Source organism: Mustelus asterias, unplaced genomic scaffold, assembly GCF_964213995.1.
Source record: "Mustelus asterias unplaced genomic scaffold, sMusAst1.hap1.1 HAP1_SCAFFOLD_3948, whole genome shotgun sequence".
NCBI classification, from domain to species: domain Eukaryota; kingdom Metazoa; phylum Chordata; class Chondrichthyes; order Carcharhiniformes; family Triakidae; genus Mustelus; species Mustelus asterias.
In genome coordinates, this window is record NW_027593893.1 from 2,501 (window position 1) to 19,837 (window position 17,337).

At 58.9% G+C, this 17,337-nt stretch overlaps 1 protein-coding gene across 1 annotated transcript in view; it reads left to right on the forward strand.

Moving 5' to 3' along the window:
* LOC144490877 (vigilin-like) overlaps nucleotides 1–13,133 on the forward strand; it is a gene marked incomplete at both ends in the record, with an annotated part of 14,372 nt that extends 1,239 nt beyond the window's left edge. The window contains 2 exons of the mRNA XM_078208563.1: nucleotides 7,440–7,646; nucleotides 12,918–13,133. Coding sequence (XP_078064689.1) covers nucleotides 7,440–7,646; nucleotides 12,918–13,133 — 423 coding nt within the window. The remainder of the gene's footprint in view (nucleotides 1–7,439; nucleotides 7,647–12,917) is intronic.
* Nucleotides 13,134–17,337: the final 4,204 nt, after the last annotated feature.

Consider the following 17,337-nt stretch of genomic DNA (forward strand, 5'->3'; position numbering starts at 1 on the left):
TCTGTAACCTCCTCCAGCGCCCTACACCCCTCCCTATCTCTGTAACCTCCTCCAGCCCCTACAACACCTCCCTATCTCCATAACCTCCTCCAGCCCCTACACCCCTCCCTATCTCTGTAATCTCCTCCAGCCCCTACACCCCTCCCTATCTCTGTAACCTCCTCCAGCCCCTACACCCCTCCCTATCTCTGTAACCCCCTCCAGCCCCTACACCCCTCCCGATCTCTGTAACCTCCTCCAGCCCCTACACCCCTCCCGATCTCTGTAACCCCCTCCAGCCCCTACACCCCTCCCTATCTCTGTAACCTCCTCCAGCCCCTACACCCCTCCCGATCTCTGTAACCTCCTCCAGCCCCTACACCCCTCCCTATCTCTGTAACCCCCTCCAGCCCCTACACCCCTCCCTATCTCTGTAACCTCCTCCAGCCCCTACACCCCTCCCGATCTCTGTAACCTCCTCCAGCGCCCTACAAACCCTCCCTATCTCCATAACCTCCTCCAGCCCCTACACCCCTCCCTATCTCTGTAACCTCCTCCAGCCCCTACACCCCCTCCCTATCTCTGTAACCTCCTCCAACCCTCTACACCCCCTCCCTATCTCTGTAACCTCCTCCAGCCCCCTACACCCCCTCCCTATCTCTGTAACCTCCTCCAGCCCCCTACACCCCCTCCCTATCTCTGTAACCTCCTCCAGCCCCTACACCCCCTCCCTATCTCTGTAACCCCCTCCAGCCCCTACACCCCTCCCTATCTCCATAACCTCCTCCAGCCCCCTACACCCCTCCCTATCTCTGTAACCTCCTCCAGCCCCTACACCCCCTCCCTATCTCTGTAAACCCCTCAAGCCCCCTACATCCCTCCCTATCTCTGTAACCTCCTCCAGCCCCTACACCCCCTCCCTATCTCTGTAACCTCCTCCAGCCCCTACACCCCCTCCCTATCTCTGTAACCTCCTCCAGCCCCTACACCCCCTCCCTATCTCTGTAACCCCCTCCAGCCCCTACACCCCTCCCTATCTCTGTAACCTCCTCCAGCCCCCTACACCCCTCCCTATCTCTGTAACCTCCTCCAACCCCCTACACCCCCTCCCTATCACTGTAACCCCCTCCAGCCCCCTACACCTCTCCCTATCTCTGTACCCCTCTCCAGCCCCTACACCCCCTCTCGCTCTCTCCATAACCTCCTCCAGCCCCCTACAACCCCTCCCTATCTCTGAAACCTCCTCAAGCCCCTAAACCCCTCCCTATCTCTGTAACCCCCTCCAGCCCCTACACCCCCTCCCTATCTCTGTAACCTCCTCCAGCCCCCTACACCCCTCCCTATCTCTGTAACCTCCTCCAGCCCCTACACCCCCTCCCTATCTCTGTAACCCCCTCCAGCCCCTACACCCCTCCCTATCTCTGTGACCTCCTCCAGCCCCCTACACCCCTCCCTATCTCTGTGACCTCCTCCAGCCCCTACACCCCCTCTCGCTCTCTCCATAACCTCCTCCAGCCCCTACACCCCTCCCTATCTCTGTAACCTCCTCCAGCCCCTACACCCCTCCCTATCTCTGTTACATCCTCCAGCCCCTACACCCCTCCCTATCTCCATAACCTCCTCCAGCCCCTACACCCCTCCCTTTCTCTGTAACCTCCTCCAGCCCCTACACCCCTCCCTATCTCTGTAACCTCCTCCAGCCCCTACACCCCTCCCTATCTCTGTAACCCCCTGCAGCCCGTCCCTATCTCTGTAACCTCCTCCAGCCCCCTACACCTCTCCCTATCTCTGTAACCTCCTCCAGCCCCTACACCCCCTCTCTATCTCTGTAACCCCCTCAAGCCCCCTACATCCCTCCCTATCTCTGTAACCTCCTCCAGCCCCCTACACCCCTCCCTATCTCTGTAACATCCTCCAGCCCCCTACACCCCTCCCTATCTCTGTAACCTCCTCCAGCCCCCTACACCCCTCCCTATCTCTGTAACCTCCTCCAGCCCCCTACACCCCCTCCTTATCTCTGAAATCTCCTCCAACCCCTACACCCCCTCCCTATCTCTGTAACCCCCTCCAGCCCCTACACCCCTCCCTATCTCTGTAACCTCCTCCAGCCCCTACACCCCTCCCTATCTCTGTAACCTCCTCCAGCCCCTACACCCCCTCCCTATCTCTGTAACCTCCTCCAGCCCCTACACCCCTCCCTATCTCTGTGACCTCCTCCAGCCCCCTACACCCCTCCCTATCTCTGTAACCTCCTCCAGCCCCTACACCCCCTCTCGCTCTCTCCATAACCTCCTCCAGCCCCTACACCCCTCCCTATCTCTGTAACCTCCTCCAGCCCCTACACCCCTCCCTATCTCTGTTACATCCTCCAGCCCCTACACACCCTCTCGCTCTCTCCATAACCTCCTCCAGCCCCGACACCTCTCCCTATCTCTGTAAGCTCCTCCAGCCCCTACACCCCTCCCTCTCTCTGTTACATCCTCCAGCCCCTACACCCCTCCCTATCTCCATAACCTCCTCCAGCCCCTACACCCCTCCCTTTCTCTGTAACCTCCTCCAGCCCCTACACCCCTCCCTATCTCTGTAACCTCCTCCAGCCCCTACACCCCTCCCTATCTCTGTAACCCCCTGCAGCCCGTCCCTATCTCTGTAACCTCCTCCAGCCCCCTACACCTCTCCCTATCTCTGTAACCTCCTCCAGCCCCTACACCCCCTCTCTATCTCTGTAACCCCCTCAAGCCCCCTACATCCCTCCCTATCTCTGTAACCTCCTCCAGCCCCTACACCCCCTCCCTATCTCTGTAACCTCCTCCAGCCCCCTACACCCCTCCCTATCTCTGTAACCTCCTCCAGCCCCCTACACCCCCTCCCTATCTCTGTAACCTCCTCCAGCCCCCTACACCCCTCCCTATCTCTGTAACATCCTCCAGCCCCCTACACCCCCTCCCTATCTCTGTAACCTCCTCCAGCCCCTACACCCCTCCCTATCTCTGTAACCTCCTCCAGCCCCGACACCCCTCCCTATCTCTGTAACATCCTCCAGCCCCCTACACCCCCTCCCTATTCTGTAACCACCTATAACCCTCAGAGAGTGGAGGGTTGTAATGACGGGTGGACTGACTGGTGAAGGCAGCATTCCCCATGCTTGGTTTCATCGGTCAGAACATTGAATACAGGAGTTGGGACGTCTTGTTGAAGTTGTACAAGACATTGGTAAGGCCACACTTGGAATACTGTGTACAGTTCTGGTCACCCTATTATAGAAAGGATATTATTAAACTAGAAAGAGTGCAGAAAAGATTTACTAGGATGCTGCCGGGACTTGATGGATTGAGTTATAAGGAGAGGCTGGATAGACTGGGACTTTTTTCTCTGGAGCGTAGGAGGCTGAGGGGTGATCTTATAGAGGTCTATAAAATAATGAGGGGCACAGATCAGCGAGATAGTCAATATCTTTTCCCAAAGGTTGGGGAGTCTAAAACTCGAGGGCATAGGTTTAAGGTGAGAGGGGAGAGATACAAAAGTGTCCAGAGGGGCAAATCTTTTCAGAGGGTGGTGAGTGTCTAGAACGAGCTGCCAGAGGCAGTAGTAGAGGCGGGTACAATTTTGCATTTTAAAAGGCATTTAGACAGTTCTTGAAGTCATAGAAACCCTACAGTACAGAAGGAGGCCATTCGGCCCATCGAGTCTGCACCGACCACAATCCCACCCAGGCCCTAACCCCAAATCCCTACATATTTTACCCGCTAATCCCTCTAACCTACGGATCCCAGGACACTAAGGGGCAATTTTTAACCTGGCCAATCAACCGAACCCGCACATCTTTGGACTGTGGGAGGAAACCGGAGCACCCGGAGGAAACCCACGCAGACACGAGGAGAATGTGCAAAACTCCACACAGACAGTGACCCGAGCCGGGAATCGAACCCAGGTCCCTGGAGCTGTGAAGCAGCAGCGCTAACCACTGTGCTACCGTGCCCGCCCCTCTCTCTCAGATGGGTATAGAGGGACATGGGCCAAACGTGGGCAACTGGGACTAAGGGGGTTTAGAAAAAGGCGGTATGGACAAGTTGGGCCAAAGGGCCTGTTTCCATGCTGTAAACTTCTGACTCCGTGGGATCTCTGCGCTCCTCCAAGTCCGGCCTCTCGAGCATCCCCCGATTCCCATCGCGCCGCCATTGGCAGCCGTGCCTTCAGCTGCTTGGGGGGGTCCCTAAGCTCTGGAATTTCTCCCCCCACCCCGCTGCCTCTTTCCCACACTCCCTCACCGTCTCTTCCCTGCCCTCGCTGCCTCTAAGACCCTCCTCCAGTCCATCACCGTTGACCAGGTTACTCTTGGCGAATCCCTCCGAGTCTTGTTATTAATTTGTGTTTGATTATTTTGCTGACACACGTTGAGTTGTTTTGATATCATAGAATCCCGACAGTGCACAAGGAGGCCATTCGGCCCATTGAGTCTCTACTGACCACAATCCCACCCATGCCCTATCCCCATTACCCCACATATTTACAATGCTAATCCCCCTGATAGTAAGGGACAATTTAGCATGGCCAATCCACCCAACCCGCACATCTTTGGACAATCGGGGGCAATTTAGCATGGCCAGTCCATCCAACCTCTACATCTTTAGACACTAAGAGACAATTTAGCATGGCCAATCCACCTAACCTGCACATCTTTGAACACTAAGGGACAATTTAGCACGGCCAATCCACCTAACCTACACATCTTTGGACACAAAGGGACAATTTAGCATGGCCAATCCACCCAACCTACACATCTTTGGACACTAAGGGGCAATTTAGCATGGCCAATCCACCCAACCCGCACATCTTTGGACACTAAGGGACAATTTAGCATGGCCAATCCACCTAACCTACACATCTTTGGACACTAAGGGACAATTTAGTATGGCCAATCCACCCAACCTGCACATCTTTGGACACTAAGGAGCAATTTAGCATGGCCAATCCACCCAACCTACACATCTTTGGACACTAAGGGGCAATTTAGCATGGCCAATCCACCCAACCCGCACATCTTTGGACACTAAGGGACAATTTAGCATGGCCAATCCACCTAACCTACACATCTTTGGACACTAAGGGACAATTTAGCATGGCCAATCCACCCAACCTACACATCTTTGGACACTAAGGAGCAATTTAGCATGGCCAATCCACCCAACCCGCACATCTTTGGACACTAAGGGACAATTTAGCATGGCCAATCCACCCAACCTACACATCTTTGGACACTAAGGAGCAATTTAGCATGGCCAATCCACCCAACCTACACATCTTTGGACACTAAGGGGCAATTTAGCATGGCCAATCCACCTAACCTACACATCTTTGGACACTAAGGGACAATTTAGCATGGCCAATCCACCCAACCCGCACATCTTTGGACACTAAGGGACAATTTAGCATGGCCAATCCACCTAACCTACACATCTTTGGACACTAAGGAGCAATTTAGCATGGCCAATCCACCCAACCTACACATCTTTGGACACTAAGGGGCAATTTAGCATGGCCAATCCACCCAACCCGCACATCTTTGGACACTAAGGGACAATTTAGCATGGCCAATCCACCCAACCTACACATCTTTGGACACTAAGGGACAATTTAGCACGGCCAATCCACCCAACCTGCACATCTTTGTAGTAGTAGAGGCGGGTACAATATTGTCTTTTAAAAAGCGTTTAGACAGTTACATGGGTAAGATGGGTATAGAGGGATATGGGCCAAATGCAGGCAATTGGGGCTCGCTTAGGGGTTTAAAAAAATGCGGCAGCATGGACAAGTTGGGCCGAAGGGCCTGTTTCCAAGCTGTAAACCTGGATGACACTCTAATTTAAGAGTAGAACTTTAGTTTGAGTCTCTGGGAAAGGCTTTCATACGGGGCCTGGCTTGCATCTCTGTCCCTCAGCACTGCTGCCTCACAGCACCAGGGACCCGGGTCCAATTCCAGACCTGGGTCACTGTCTGTGTGGAGTCTACACATTCTCCCCGTGACTGGGGTTCCTCCGGGTGCTCCGGTTTCCTCCCACAGTCCAAAGATGTGCAGGTTAGGTGGATTGGCTATGCTAATTTGTCCCTTAGTGTCCAAAGGTGTGCAGGTTAGGTGGATTGGCCATGTTAAATTGCCCCTTGGTGTCCAAAGATGTGCAGGTTAGGTGGATTGGCCATGCTAAATTGTCCCTTAGTGTCCAAAGATGTGCGGGTCAGGTGGATTGGCCATGCTAAATTGCCCCTTAGTGACCAAAGATGTGCAGGTTAGGTGGATTGGCCATGTTAAATTGCCCCTTGGTGTCCAAAGATGTGCAGGTTAGGTGGATTGGCCATGCTAAATTGTCCCTTAGTGTCTAAAGATGGATAGGTTGGGTGGATTGGCCATGCTAAATTGCCCCTTAGTGTCTAAAGATGGGTAGGTTTGGTGGATTGGCCATGCTAAATTGCCCCTTGGTGTCTAAGATGTGCAGGTTGGGTGGATTGGCCATGCTAAATTGCCCCTTAGTGTCCAAAGATGTGCATGTTAGGGGGATTGGCCATGCTAAATTGTCCCTTAGTGCCCAAAGATGTGCAGGTTAGGTGGATTGGCCATGCTAAATTGTCCCTTAGTGTCCAAAGATGTGCAGGTTAGGGGGATTGGCCATGCTAAATTGCCCCTTAGTGTCCAAAGATGTGCAGGTTAGGTGGATTGGCCATGCTAAATTGCCCCTTAGTGTCCAAAGATGTGCAGGTTAGGTGGATTGGCCATGCTAAATTGTCCCTTAGTGTCCAAAGATGTGCAGGTTAGGGGGATTGGCCATGCTAAATTGTCCCTTAGTGCCCAAAGATGTGTAGGTTAGGTGGATTGGCCATGTTAAATTGCCCCTTAGTGTCCAAAGATGTGCAGGTTAGGTGGATTGGCCATGTTAAATTGCCCCTTAGTGTCCAAAGATGTGCAGGTTAGGTGGATTGGCCATGCTAAATTATCCCTTCGTGTCCAAAGATGTGTATGTTAGGGGGATTGGCCGTGCTAAATTGCCCCTTAGTGTCCAAAGATGTGCAGGTTAGGTGGATTGGCCATGCTAAATTGCCCTTAGTGTCCAAAGATGGGTAGGTTAGGTGGATTGGCCATGTTAAATTGCCCCTTAATGTCTAAAGATGGGTAGGTTTGGTGGATTGGCCATGTTAAATTGCCCCTTAGTGTCCCAGGATGCGTAGATTAGAGGGATTAGCAGGATCAATGAGTATGGAGTTATGGGGCCTGGGTGGGATTGTGGTCGGTGCAGACTTGATGGGCCGAATGGCCTCCTCCCGCATTGTAGAGATTCGATGATTCTATGACTGTCCTGTTTCCGTTTGCCCGTAAATGCGGCGAGATTCCGCCAGTCTTGGAGGGAGTTTGACGGTTCGTTGAATCTTTTTTTGTTCTCTCTCTCTCTCTCTCCCACTTCCCGCCTCAGTCCGTCATCTCCCTGGAGATCCCAAAGGAACACCACCGCTTCGTGATTGGCCGGAGCGGCGAAAGGCTCCGCGATCTGGAGCTGCGGACCGCCACCAAGGTCACCATCCCGCAACCCGGAGACCCCAGCTGCCGGATCGATGTCTCGGGCAGCAAGGAGGGCGTGGAGAAGGCGCGCGCTGAGATCGTGGACCTCTCGGCGGAGCAGGTAAGGGGGCGTCGATCGTGACCCGTGACCCTTCCGGACCTGAGCGGGTCAAAGGACGGGAAACGGAGCTGGGGGGGGGGGTTTGATTTATTATTGTCACATGTAACTGGGATACAGTGAAAAGTATTGTTTCTTGCGCGCTATGCAGACAAAGCATACCGTTCATAGAGAAGGAAAGGAGAGGTTGCAGAATGTAGTGTAACAGTCACAGCTAGGGTGTAGAGAAAGATCAACTTAATGCGAGGTCGGTCCATTCAAAAGTCTGATGGCAGCAGGGAAGAAGCTGTTCTCGAGTCGGTCGGTACGTGGCCTCAGACTTTTGTATCTTTTTCCCGATGGAAGAAGGTGGAAGAGAGAATGTCCGGGGTGCGTGGGGGGGGGTCCTTAATTATGCCGGCTGCTTTTCCCCGAGGCAGCGGGAAGTGTAGACAGAGTCAATGGATGGGAGGCTGGTTTGCGTGATGGATTGGGCGACATTCACGACCTTTTGTAGTTCCTTGCGGTCTTGGGCGGAGCAGGAGCCCCCAGACCAAGCTGTGATACAACCAGAAAGGATTTGTTGTATCACAGCTTGGTCTGGGGCTCCTGCTCTGCCCAAGACCGCAAGGAACTACAAAAGGTCGTGAATGTAGCCCAATCCATCACGCAAACCAGCCTTCCATCCATTGACTCTGTCTACACTTCCCTCGGGGGAAAAGCAGCCAGCATAATGAAGGACCCCCCCCCACACACACCGGACATTCTCTCTTCCACCTTCTTCCATCGGGAAAAAGATACAAAAGTCTGAGGTCACGTACCGACCGACTCGAGAACAGCTTCTTCCCTGCTGCTTTTGAATGGACCTACCTCGCATTAAGTTGATCTTTCTCTACACCCCTAGCTGCGACTGTAACACTACATTCTGCACCCTCTCCTTTCCTTCTCTATGAACGGTATGCTTTGTCTGTATAGCGCGCAAGAAACAATACTTTTCACTGTATCCCAGTACATGTGACAATAATAAATCAAATCAAACTTATGAACTCTCTGTCCGACTCTGTGCCCCCCCCTCCCCCCTCCCCCCCCTTCCCCTCCCCCCCTCCCCCCCCTCCCCCCCTCTCCCCTCTTCCCCCCCCCCCCCCCCCCACTCCCCCTCCCACTCCCCCCCCATTCCCCCGAAAGTTATGCTGGTTAGGGTGCATTAGAACATAGAACATAGAACATTACAGCGCAGAACAGGCCCTTCGGCCCACGATGTTGCACCGACCAGTTAAAAAAAAACTGTGACCCTCCAACCTAAACCAATTTCTTTTCGTCCATGAACCTATCTACGGATCTCTTAAACGCCCCCAAACTAGGCGCATTTACTACTGATGCTGGCAGGGCATTCCAATCCCTCACCACCCTCTGGGTAAAGAACCTACCCCTGACATCGGTTCTATAACTACCCCCCCTCAATTTAAAGCCATGCCCCCTCGTGCTGGATTTCTCCATCAGAGGAAAAAGGCTATCACTATCCACCCTATCTAAACCTCTAATCATCTTATATGTTTCAATAAGATCCCCTCTTAGCCGCCGCCTTTCCAGCGAAAACAATCCCAAATCCCTCAGCCTCTCCTCATAGGATCTCCCCTCCATACCAGGCAACATCCTGGTAAACCTCCTCTGCACCCTCTCCAAAGCCTCCACATCCTTCCTGTAATGTGGGGACCAGAACTGCACACAGTACTCCAAGTGCGGCCGCACCAGAGTTGTGTACAGTTGCAACATAACGCTACGACTCCTAAATTCAATCCCCCTACCAATAAACGCCAAGACACCATATGCCTTCTTAACAACCTTATCTACTTGATTCCCAACTTTCAGGGATCTATGCACACAAACACCTAGATCCCTCTGCTCCTCCACACTATTCAAAGTCCTCCCGTTAGCCCTATACTCAACACATCTGTTATTCCTACCAAAGTGAATTACCTCACACTTCTCCGCATTAAACTCCATCCGCCACCTCTCGGCCCAACTTTGCAACCTGTCTAAGTCTTCCTGCAAACTACGACACCCTTCCTCACTGTCTACCACACCACCGACTTTGGTGTCATCAGCAAATTTGCTAATCCACCCAACTATACCCTCATCCAGATCATTAATAAATATTACAAACAGCAGTGGCCCCAAAACAGATCCCTGAGGTACACCACTTGTAACCGCACTCCATGATGAATATTTACTATCAACCACCACCCTCTGTTTCCTATCCGCTAGCCAATTCCTGATCCAATTTCCTAGATCACCCCCAATCCCATACATCTGCATTTTCTGCAGAAGCCTACCATGGTGAACCTTATCAAACGCCTTACTAAAATCCATATATACCACGTCCACTGCCTTGCCCCCATCCACCTCCTTGGTCACTTTCTCAAAAAACTCAATAAGGTTAGTAAGGCACGACCTACCTGCCACAAAACCATGCTGACTATCACCTATCAATTCATTACTCTCCAAATAACTATAAATCCTATCCCTTATAATTTTTTCCAACATCTTGCCGACAACAGAAGTGAGACTCACCGGTCTATAATTCCCGGGGAAGTCTCTGTTCCCCTTCTTAAACAATGGGACAACATTCGCTAACCTCCAATCTTCTGGTACTATACCAGAGGCCAACGACGACCTGAAGATCAGAGCCAGAGGCTCTGCAATCACTTCTCTTGCCTCCCAGAGAATCCTTGGATAAATCCCATCCGGACCAGGGGATTTATCTATTTTCAGACCCTCCAGAATATCCTGCACATCCTCCTTATCAACTGTAATACTGTCTATTCTACTCCCTTGCAACCCAGTGTCCTCCTCAGCTATATTCATGTCCCCTTGCGTGAACACCGAAGAGAAATATTGGTTCAATGCTTCACCAATCTCCTCCGGTTCCACACATAACTTCCCTCTGCCATCTATAACTGGCCCTAAACTTGCCCTAACCAACCTTCTGTTCTTGACATACCTATAGAACGCCTTAGGATTCTCTTTAACCCTATCCGCCAAAGTCTTCTCATGTCCCCTTTTAGCCCTTCTAAGCTCGCTCTTCAACTCCCTCTTAGCCAATCTAAAGCTTTCTAGTGCACTACCCGAGTGCTCACGTCTCATCCGAACATAAGCCTCCTTTTTCTTTTTAACCAACAAAGAAACTTTTTTGGTGCACCACGGTTCCCTAGCCCTACCAATTCCTCCTTGCCTGACAGGGACATACCTATCACAGACTCGCAGTAGCTGCTCCTTGAAAAAACTCCACATTGACCCGAGCAGGCACCGGAGTGTGGCGACGTGGGGAGTTTCACAGTAAACTTCATTGCAGTGTTAATGTCAGCCTGACTTGTGATTAATAAACACATTTTTAACATTATCTCTGTCCCCCGCCTCTCCTGGTCGTCCCCCCCCCCTCTCCTGGTCGTCCCCCCCCCTCTCCTGGTCGTCCCCCCCCCCCCTCTCCTGGTCGTCCCCCCCCCCTCTCCTGGTCGTCCCCCCCCCTCTCCTGGTCGTCCCCCCCCCCCCTCTCCTGGTCGTCCCCCCCCCCCTCTCCTGGTCGTCCCCCCCCTCTCCTGGTCGGTCCCCCCCCTCTCCTGGTCGTCCCCCCCCCCTCTCCTGTCGTCCCCCCCCCTCTCCTGGTCGTCCCCCCCCCCTCTCCTGGTCGTCCCCCCCCCTCTCCTGGTCGTCCCCCCCCCCCTCTCCTGGTCGTCCCCCCCCCTCTCCTGGTCGTCCCCCCCCTCTCCTGGTCGTCCCCCCCCCCTCTCCTGGTCGTCCCCCCCCCTCTCCTGGTCGTCCCCCCCCCCTCTCCTGGTCGTCCCCCCCCCCCTCTCCTGGTCGTCCCCCCCCCCTCTCCTGGTCGTCCCCCCCCCCTCTCCTGGTCGTCCCCCCCCCCTCTCCTGGTCGTCCCCCCCCCTCTCCTGGTCGTCCCCCCCCCTCTCCTGGTCGTCCCCCCCCCCTCTCCTGGTCGTCCCCCCCCTCTCCTGGTCGTCCCCCCCTCTCCTGGTCGTCCCCCCGTCCCCCCCCCCTCCTGCTCTCCCCCCCCTCCTGCTCTCCCCCCCCCCCCCTCCTGCTCTCCCCCCCCCTCCTGCTCTCCCCCCCCCTCCTGCTCTCTCCCCCCCCCCCTCCTGCTCTCCCCCCCCCCTCCTGCTCTCCCCCCCTCCTGCTCTCCCCCCCCTCCTGCTCTCCCCCCCCCTCCTGCTCTCCCCCCCCCTCCTGCTCACCCCCCCCCTCCTGCTCTCCCCCCCCTCCTGCTCTCCCCCCCCCTCCTGCTCTCCCCCCCCTCCTGCTCTCCCCCCCCCTCCTGCTCTCCCCCCCCCTCCTGCTCTCCCCCCCCCTCCTGCTCTCCCCCCCCCTCCTGCTCTCCCCCCCCCCCTCCTGCTCTCCCCCCCCCTCCTGCTCTCCCCCCCCCCCCTCCTGCTCTCCCCCCCCCCCTCCTGCTCTCCCCCCCCCCCCCCTCCTGCTCTCCCCCCCCTTCCTGCTCTCCCCCCCCCCTCCTGCTCTCCCCCCCCCCCCCTCCCGCTCTCCCCCCACCACCTCCCGCTCTCTCCCCCCCCTCCTGCTCTCTCCCCCCCTCCTGCTCTCCCCCCTCCTCCTGCTCTCCCCCCCCCTCCTGCTCTCCCCCCCCCTCCTGCTCTCCCCCCCCCCTCCTGCTCTCCCCCCCCCCTCCTGCTCTCCCCCCCCCCTCCTGCTCTCCCCCCCCCCTCCTGCTCTCCCCCCCCCCCTCCTGCTCTCCCCCCCCCCTCCTGCTCTCCCCCCCCCCTCCTGCTCTCCCCCCCCCCTCCTGCTCTCCCCCCCCCCCTCCTGCTCTCCCCCCCCCTCCTGCTCTCCCCCCCCCTCCTGCTCTCCCCCCCCCCCTCCTGCTCTCCCCCCCCTCCTGCTCTCCCCCCCCCCTCCTGCTCTCCCCCCCCCCTCCTGCTCTCCCCCCCCCCTCCTGCTCTCCCCCCCCCTCCTGCTCTCCCCCCCCCCTCCTGCTCTCCCCCCCCCCTCCTGCTCTCCCCCCCCCCTCCTGCTCTCCCCCCCCTCCTGCTCTCCCCCCCCTCCTGCTCTCCCCCCCCCTCCTGCTCTCCCCCCCCCTCCTGCTCTCCCCCCCCTCCTGCTCTCCCCCCCCTCCTGCTCTCCCCCCCCCTCCTGCCTCTCCCCTCTCCCCCCCCCTCCTGCTCTCCCCCCCCCTCCTGCTCTCCCCCCCCCTCCTGCTCTCTCCCCCCCCCCCCCTCCTGCTCTCCCCCCCCCCCCCCTCCTGCTCTCTCCCCCCCCCCCCCCCCCCCCCGACAGGATAAACGGGTGGTCCAGCGACTCTCCATCGACAAGACCTTCCACCCTTTCATCAGCGGACCCCGCGGGCAGACGGCTGCCCGGATCTCTGAGCAGACGGGAGCCCGGATCAACATCCCTCCCCCAGGTGTCGCCAAGGATGAGATGGTCCTCATTGGAGATAAGGAGGGCATTGCCCAAGCCGTGGCACAGATCCACGCCATCTACGAGGAGAAGGTGGGCACGTGTGTGAGCCGGTCTCTCGATTCGCCGGGGAGGGGGCGTGGGGGGAAGCGAGTCTCCCCTGGGATGGGGGACGTGCGGGCGATCGGGAAATGAGGGAGGGAGTGATCTGGATTTGCGTTCTGCCCTCAGGATCTTATTCCCAGACTTCCCACATGCCAGAGGTTTGATTTATTATTGTCACATGTATTGGGATAGAGTGAAAAGTATTGTTTCTTGCGCGCTACACAGACAAAGCATACCGTTCATAGAGAAGGAAAGGAGAGGGTGCAGAATGTAGTGTGACAGTCACAGCTAGGGTGGAGAGAAAGATCAACTTAATGCGAGGTAGGTCCATTCAAAAGTCTGACGGCAGCAGCAGGGAAGAAGCTGTTCTTGAGTCGGTCGGTACGTGACCTCAGACTTTTGTATCTTTTTCCCGACGGAAGAAGGTGGGAGAGAGGATGTCCGGGGTGCGTGGGGGGTCCTTAATTATGCCGGCTGCTTTTCCCCGAGGCATCGGGAAGTGTAGACAGAGTCAATGGATGGGAGGCTGGTTTGCGTGATGGATTGGGCTACATTCACGACCTTTTGTAGTTCCTTGCGGTCTTGGGCAGAGCAGGAGCCCCAGACCAAGCTGTGATACAACCAGAAAGAATGCTTTCTATGGGGCATCTGTAAAAGTTGGTGAGAGTCGTAGCGGACATGTCAAATTTCCTTAGTCTACTGAGAAAGCAGAGTTAGAAGTCTCACAACACTAGGTTAATGTCCGGGGTGGAAGAGAGAATGTCCGGGGTGCGTGGGGGGGTCCTTAATTATGCCGGCTGCTTTTCCCCCGAGGCAGCGGGAAGTGTAGACAGAGTCAATGGATGGGAGACTGGTGATGGATTGGGCTACATTCATGACCCCTTTGTAGTTCCTTGCGGTCTTGGGCAGAGCAGGAGCCCCAGACCAAGCTGTGATACAACCAGGAAGAATGCTTTCTATGGGGCATCTGTAAAAGTTGGTGAGAGTCGTAGCTGACATGCCAAATTTCCTTAGTCTCCTGAGAAAGTAGAGGCGTTGGTGGGGCTTGCTTAACTATAGTGTCGGCATGGGGGGGACCAGGATAGGTTGTTGGTGATCTGGACACCTAAAAACTTGAAGCTCTCGACCCTTTCTACTTCATCCCCGTTGATGTAGACAGGAGCATGTTCTCCTTTACTCTTCCTGAAGTCGATGACAATCTCCTTCGTTTTGTTGACATTGAGGGAGAGGATATTGTTGCCGCACCAGTTCACCAGATTTTATTTATCCGTGTTACAAGTAGGCTGACATTAACACTGCAATGAAGTTACTGTGAAAATCCCCTAGTCGCCACACTCCGGCGCCTGTTCGGGTAACACTGAGGGAGAATTTAGCACGGCCCAATGCACCCTAACCAGCACGGTCTTTCAGACTGTGGGAGGAAACCGGAGCACCCGGAGGAAACCCACGCAGACACGAGGAGAATGTGCAGACTCCACACAGACGGTGACCCGAGCCGGGAATCGAACCCGGGTCCCTGGCGCTGTGAGGGCAGCAGTGCTCACCCACTGTGCCACCCTGGCGTCCATGGGCATCAAATGAATCATGGCCCCCTCCCCTCTCCCACACACACCCGCCCAAAGCAACAAGGCGAAGCGTGGGGAGCGGGGGTCAGGTACGGGGTGCAGAGTGAGCTGGAAGAGGGAGGGAGGGAAGGGGAGAGGGAGGCGATGGTGAGGGGGTGGTGCGAGGGAGGGAGGCGATAGGGAGGGGGTGGTGCGAGAGGGCGAGGTGTGGGGGGGGTCAGAATTACATTGAATGAAATATCATCGCTGAATCTCGATCTCTTTCTCCATCACGCTCCCTCTCTCTCTCTCTCTCTCCCTCACACTCCCCTTCCAACAAACCCCTTCTCCCTCTCTCCCTCGCTCTCCTCGCTCTCCCTCGCTCTCCCTCGCTCTCCCTCGCTCTCCCTCGCTCTCCCTCGCTCTCCCTCGCTCTCCCTCGCTCTCCCTCGCTCTCCCTCGCTCTCCCTCCCTCTCCCTCCCTCTCCCTCGCTCTCCCTCGCTCTCCCTCCCTCTCCCTCCCTCTCCCTCACTCCCTCCCTCTCCCTCGCGACCCCCCTCTCCCCCTCGCGACCCCCCTCTCCCCTCGCGACCCCCCTCTCCCCCTCGCGACCCCCCTCTCCCCCTCGCGACCCCCCTCTCCCCCTCGCGACCCCCCTCTCCCCCTCGCGACCCCCCTCTCCCCCTCGCGACCCCCCTCTCCCCCTCGCGACCCCCCTCTCCCCCTCGCGACCCCCCTCTCCCCCTCGCGACCCCCCTCTCCCCCTCGCGACCCCCCTCTCCCCCTCGCGACCCCCCTCTCCCCCTCGCGACCCCCTCTCCCCCTCGCGACCCCCCTCTCCCCCTCGCGACCCCCCTCTCCCCCTCGCCCCCTCCCCCCCTCGCGACCCCCCTCTCCCCCTCGCGACCCCCCTCTCCCCCTCGCGACCCCCCTCTCCCCCTCGCGACCCCCCTCTCCCCCTCGCGACCCCCCTCTCCCCCTCGCGACCCCCCTCTCCCCCTCGCGACCCCCCTCTCCCCCTCGCGACCCCCCTCTCCCCCTCGCGACCCCCCTCTCCCCCTCGCGACCCCCCTCTCCCCCTCGCGACCCCCCTCTCCCCCTCGCGACCCCCCTCTCCCCCTCGCGACCCCCCTCTCCCCCTCGCGACCCCCCTCTCCCCCTCGCGACCCCCCTCTCCCCCTCGCGACCCCCCTCTCCCCTCGCGACCCCCCTCTCCCCCTCGCGACCCCCCTCTCCCCCTCGCGACCCCCCTCTCCCCCTCGCGACCCCCCTCTCCCCCTCGCGACCCCCCTCTCCCCCTCGCGACCCCCCTCTCCCCCTCGCGACCCCCCTCTCCCCCTCGCGACCCCCCTCTCCCCCTCGCGACCCCCTCTCCCCCTCGCGACCCCCCTCTCCCCCTCGCGACCCCCCTCTCCCCCTCGCGACCCCCCCTCTCCCCCTCGCGACCCCCCTCTCCCCCTCGCGACCCCCCTCTCCCCCTCGCGACCCCCCTCTCCCCCTCGCGACCCCCCTCTCCCCCTCGCGACCCCCCTCTCCCCCTCGCGACCCCCCTCTCCCCCTCGCGACCCCCCTCTCCCCCTCGCGACCCCCCTCTCCCCCTCGCGACCCCCCTCTCCCCCTCGCGACCCCCCTCTCCCCCTCGCGACCCCCCTCTCCCCCTCGCGACCCCCTCTCCCCCTCGCGACCCCCTCTCCCCCTCGCGACCCCCCTCTCCCCCTCGCGACCCCCCTCTCCCCCTCGCGACCCCCCTCTCCCCCTCGCGACCCCCTCTCCCCCTCGCGACCCCCCTCTCCCCCTCGCGACCCCCCTCTCCCCCTCGCGACCCCCCTCTCCCCCTCGCGACCCCCCTCTCCCCCTCGCGACCCCCCTCTCCCCCTCGCGACCCCCCTCTCCCCCTCGCGACCCCCCTCTCCCCCTCGCGACCCCCTCTCCCCCTCGCGACCCCCCTCTCCCCCTCGCGACCCCCCTCTCCCCCTCGCGACCCCCCTCTCCCCCTCGCGACCCCCCTCTCCCCCTCGCGACCCCCCTCTCCCCCTCGCGACCCCCCTCTCCCCCTCGCGACCCCCCTCTCCCCCTCGCGACCCCCCTCTCCCCCTCGCGACCCCCCTCTCCCCCTCGCGACCCCCCTCTCCCCCTCGCGACCCCCCTCTCCCCTCGCGACCCCCCTCTCCCCCTCGCGACCCCCCTCTCCCCCTCGCGACCCCCCTCTCCCCCTCGCGACCCCCCTCTCCCCCTCGCGACCCCCCTCTCCCCCTCGCGACCCCCCTCTCCCCCCTCGCGACCCCCCTCTCCCCCTCGCGACCCCCCTCTCCCCCTCGCGACCCCCCTCTCCCCCTCGCGACCCCCCTCTCCCCCTCGCGACCCCCCTCTCCCCCTCGCGACCCCCCTCTCCCCCTTCGCGACCCCCCTCTCCCCCTCGCGACCCCCCTCTCCCCCTCGCGACCCCCCTCTCCCCCTCGCGACCCCCCTCTCCCCCTCGCGACCCCCTCTCCCCCTCGCGACCCCCCCCTCTCCCCCTCGCGACCCCCCTCTCCCCCTCGCGACCCCCCTCTCCCCCTCGCGACCCCCCTCTCCCCCTCGCGACCCCCCTCTCCCCCTCGCGACCCCCCTCTCCCCCTCGCGACCCCCCTCTCCCCCTCGCGACCCC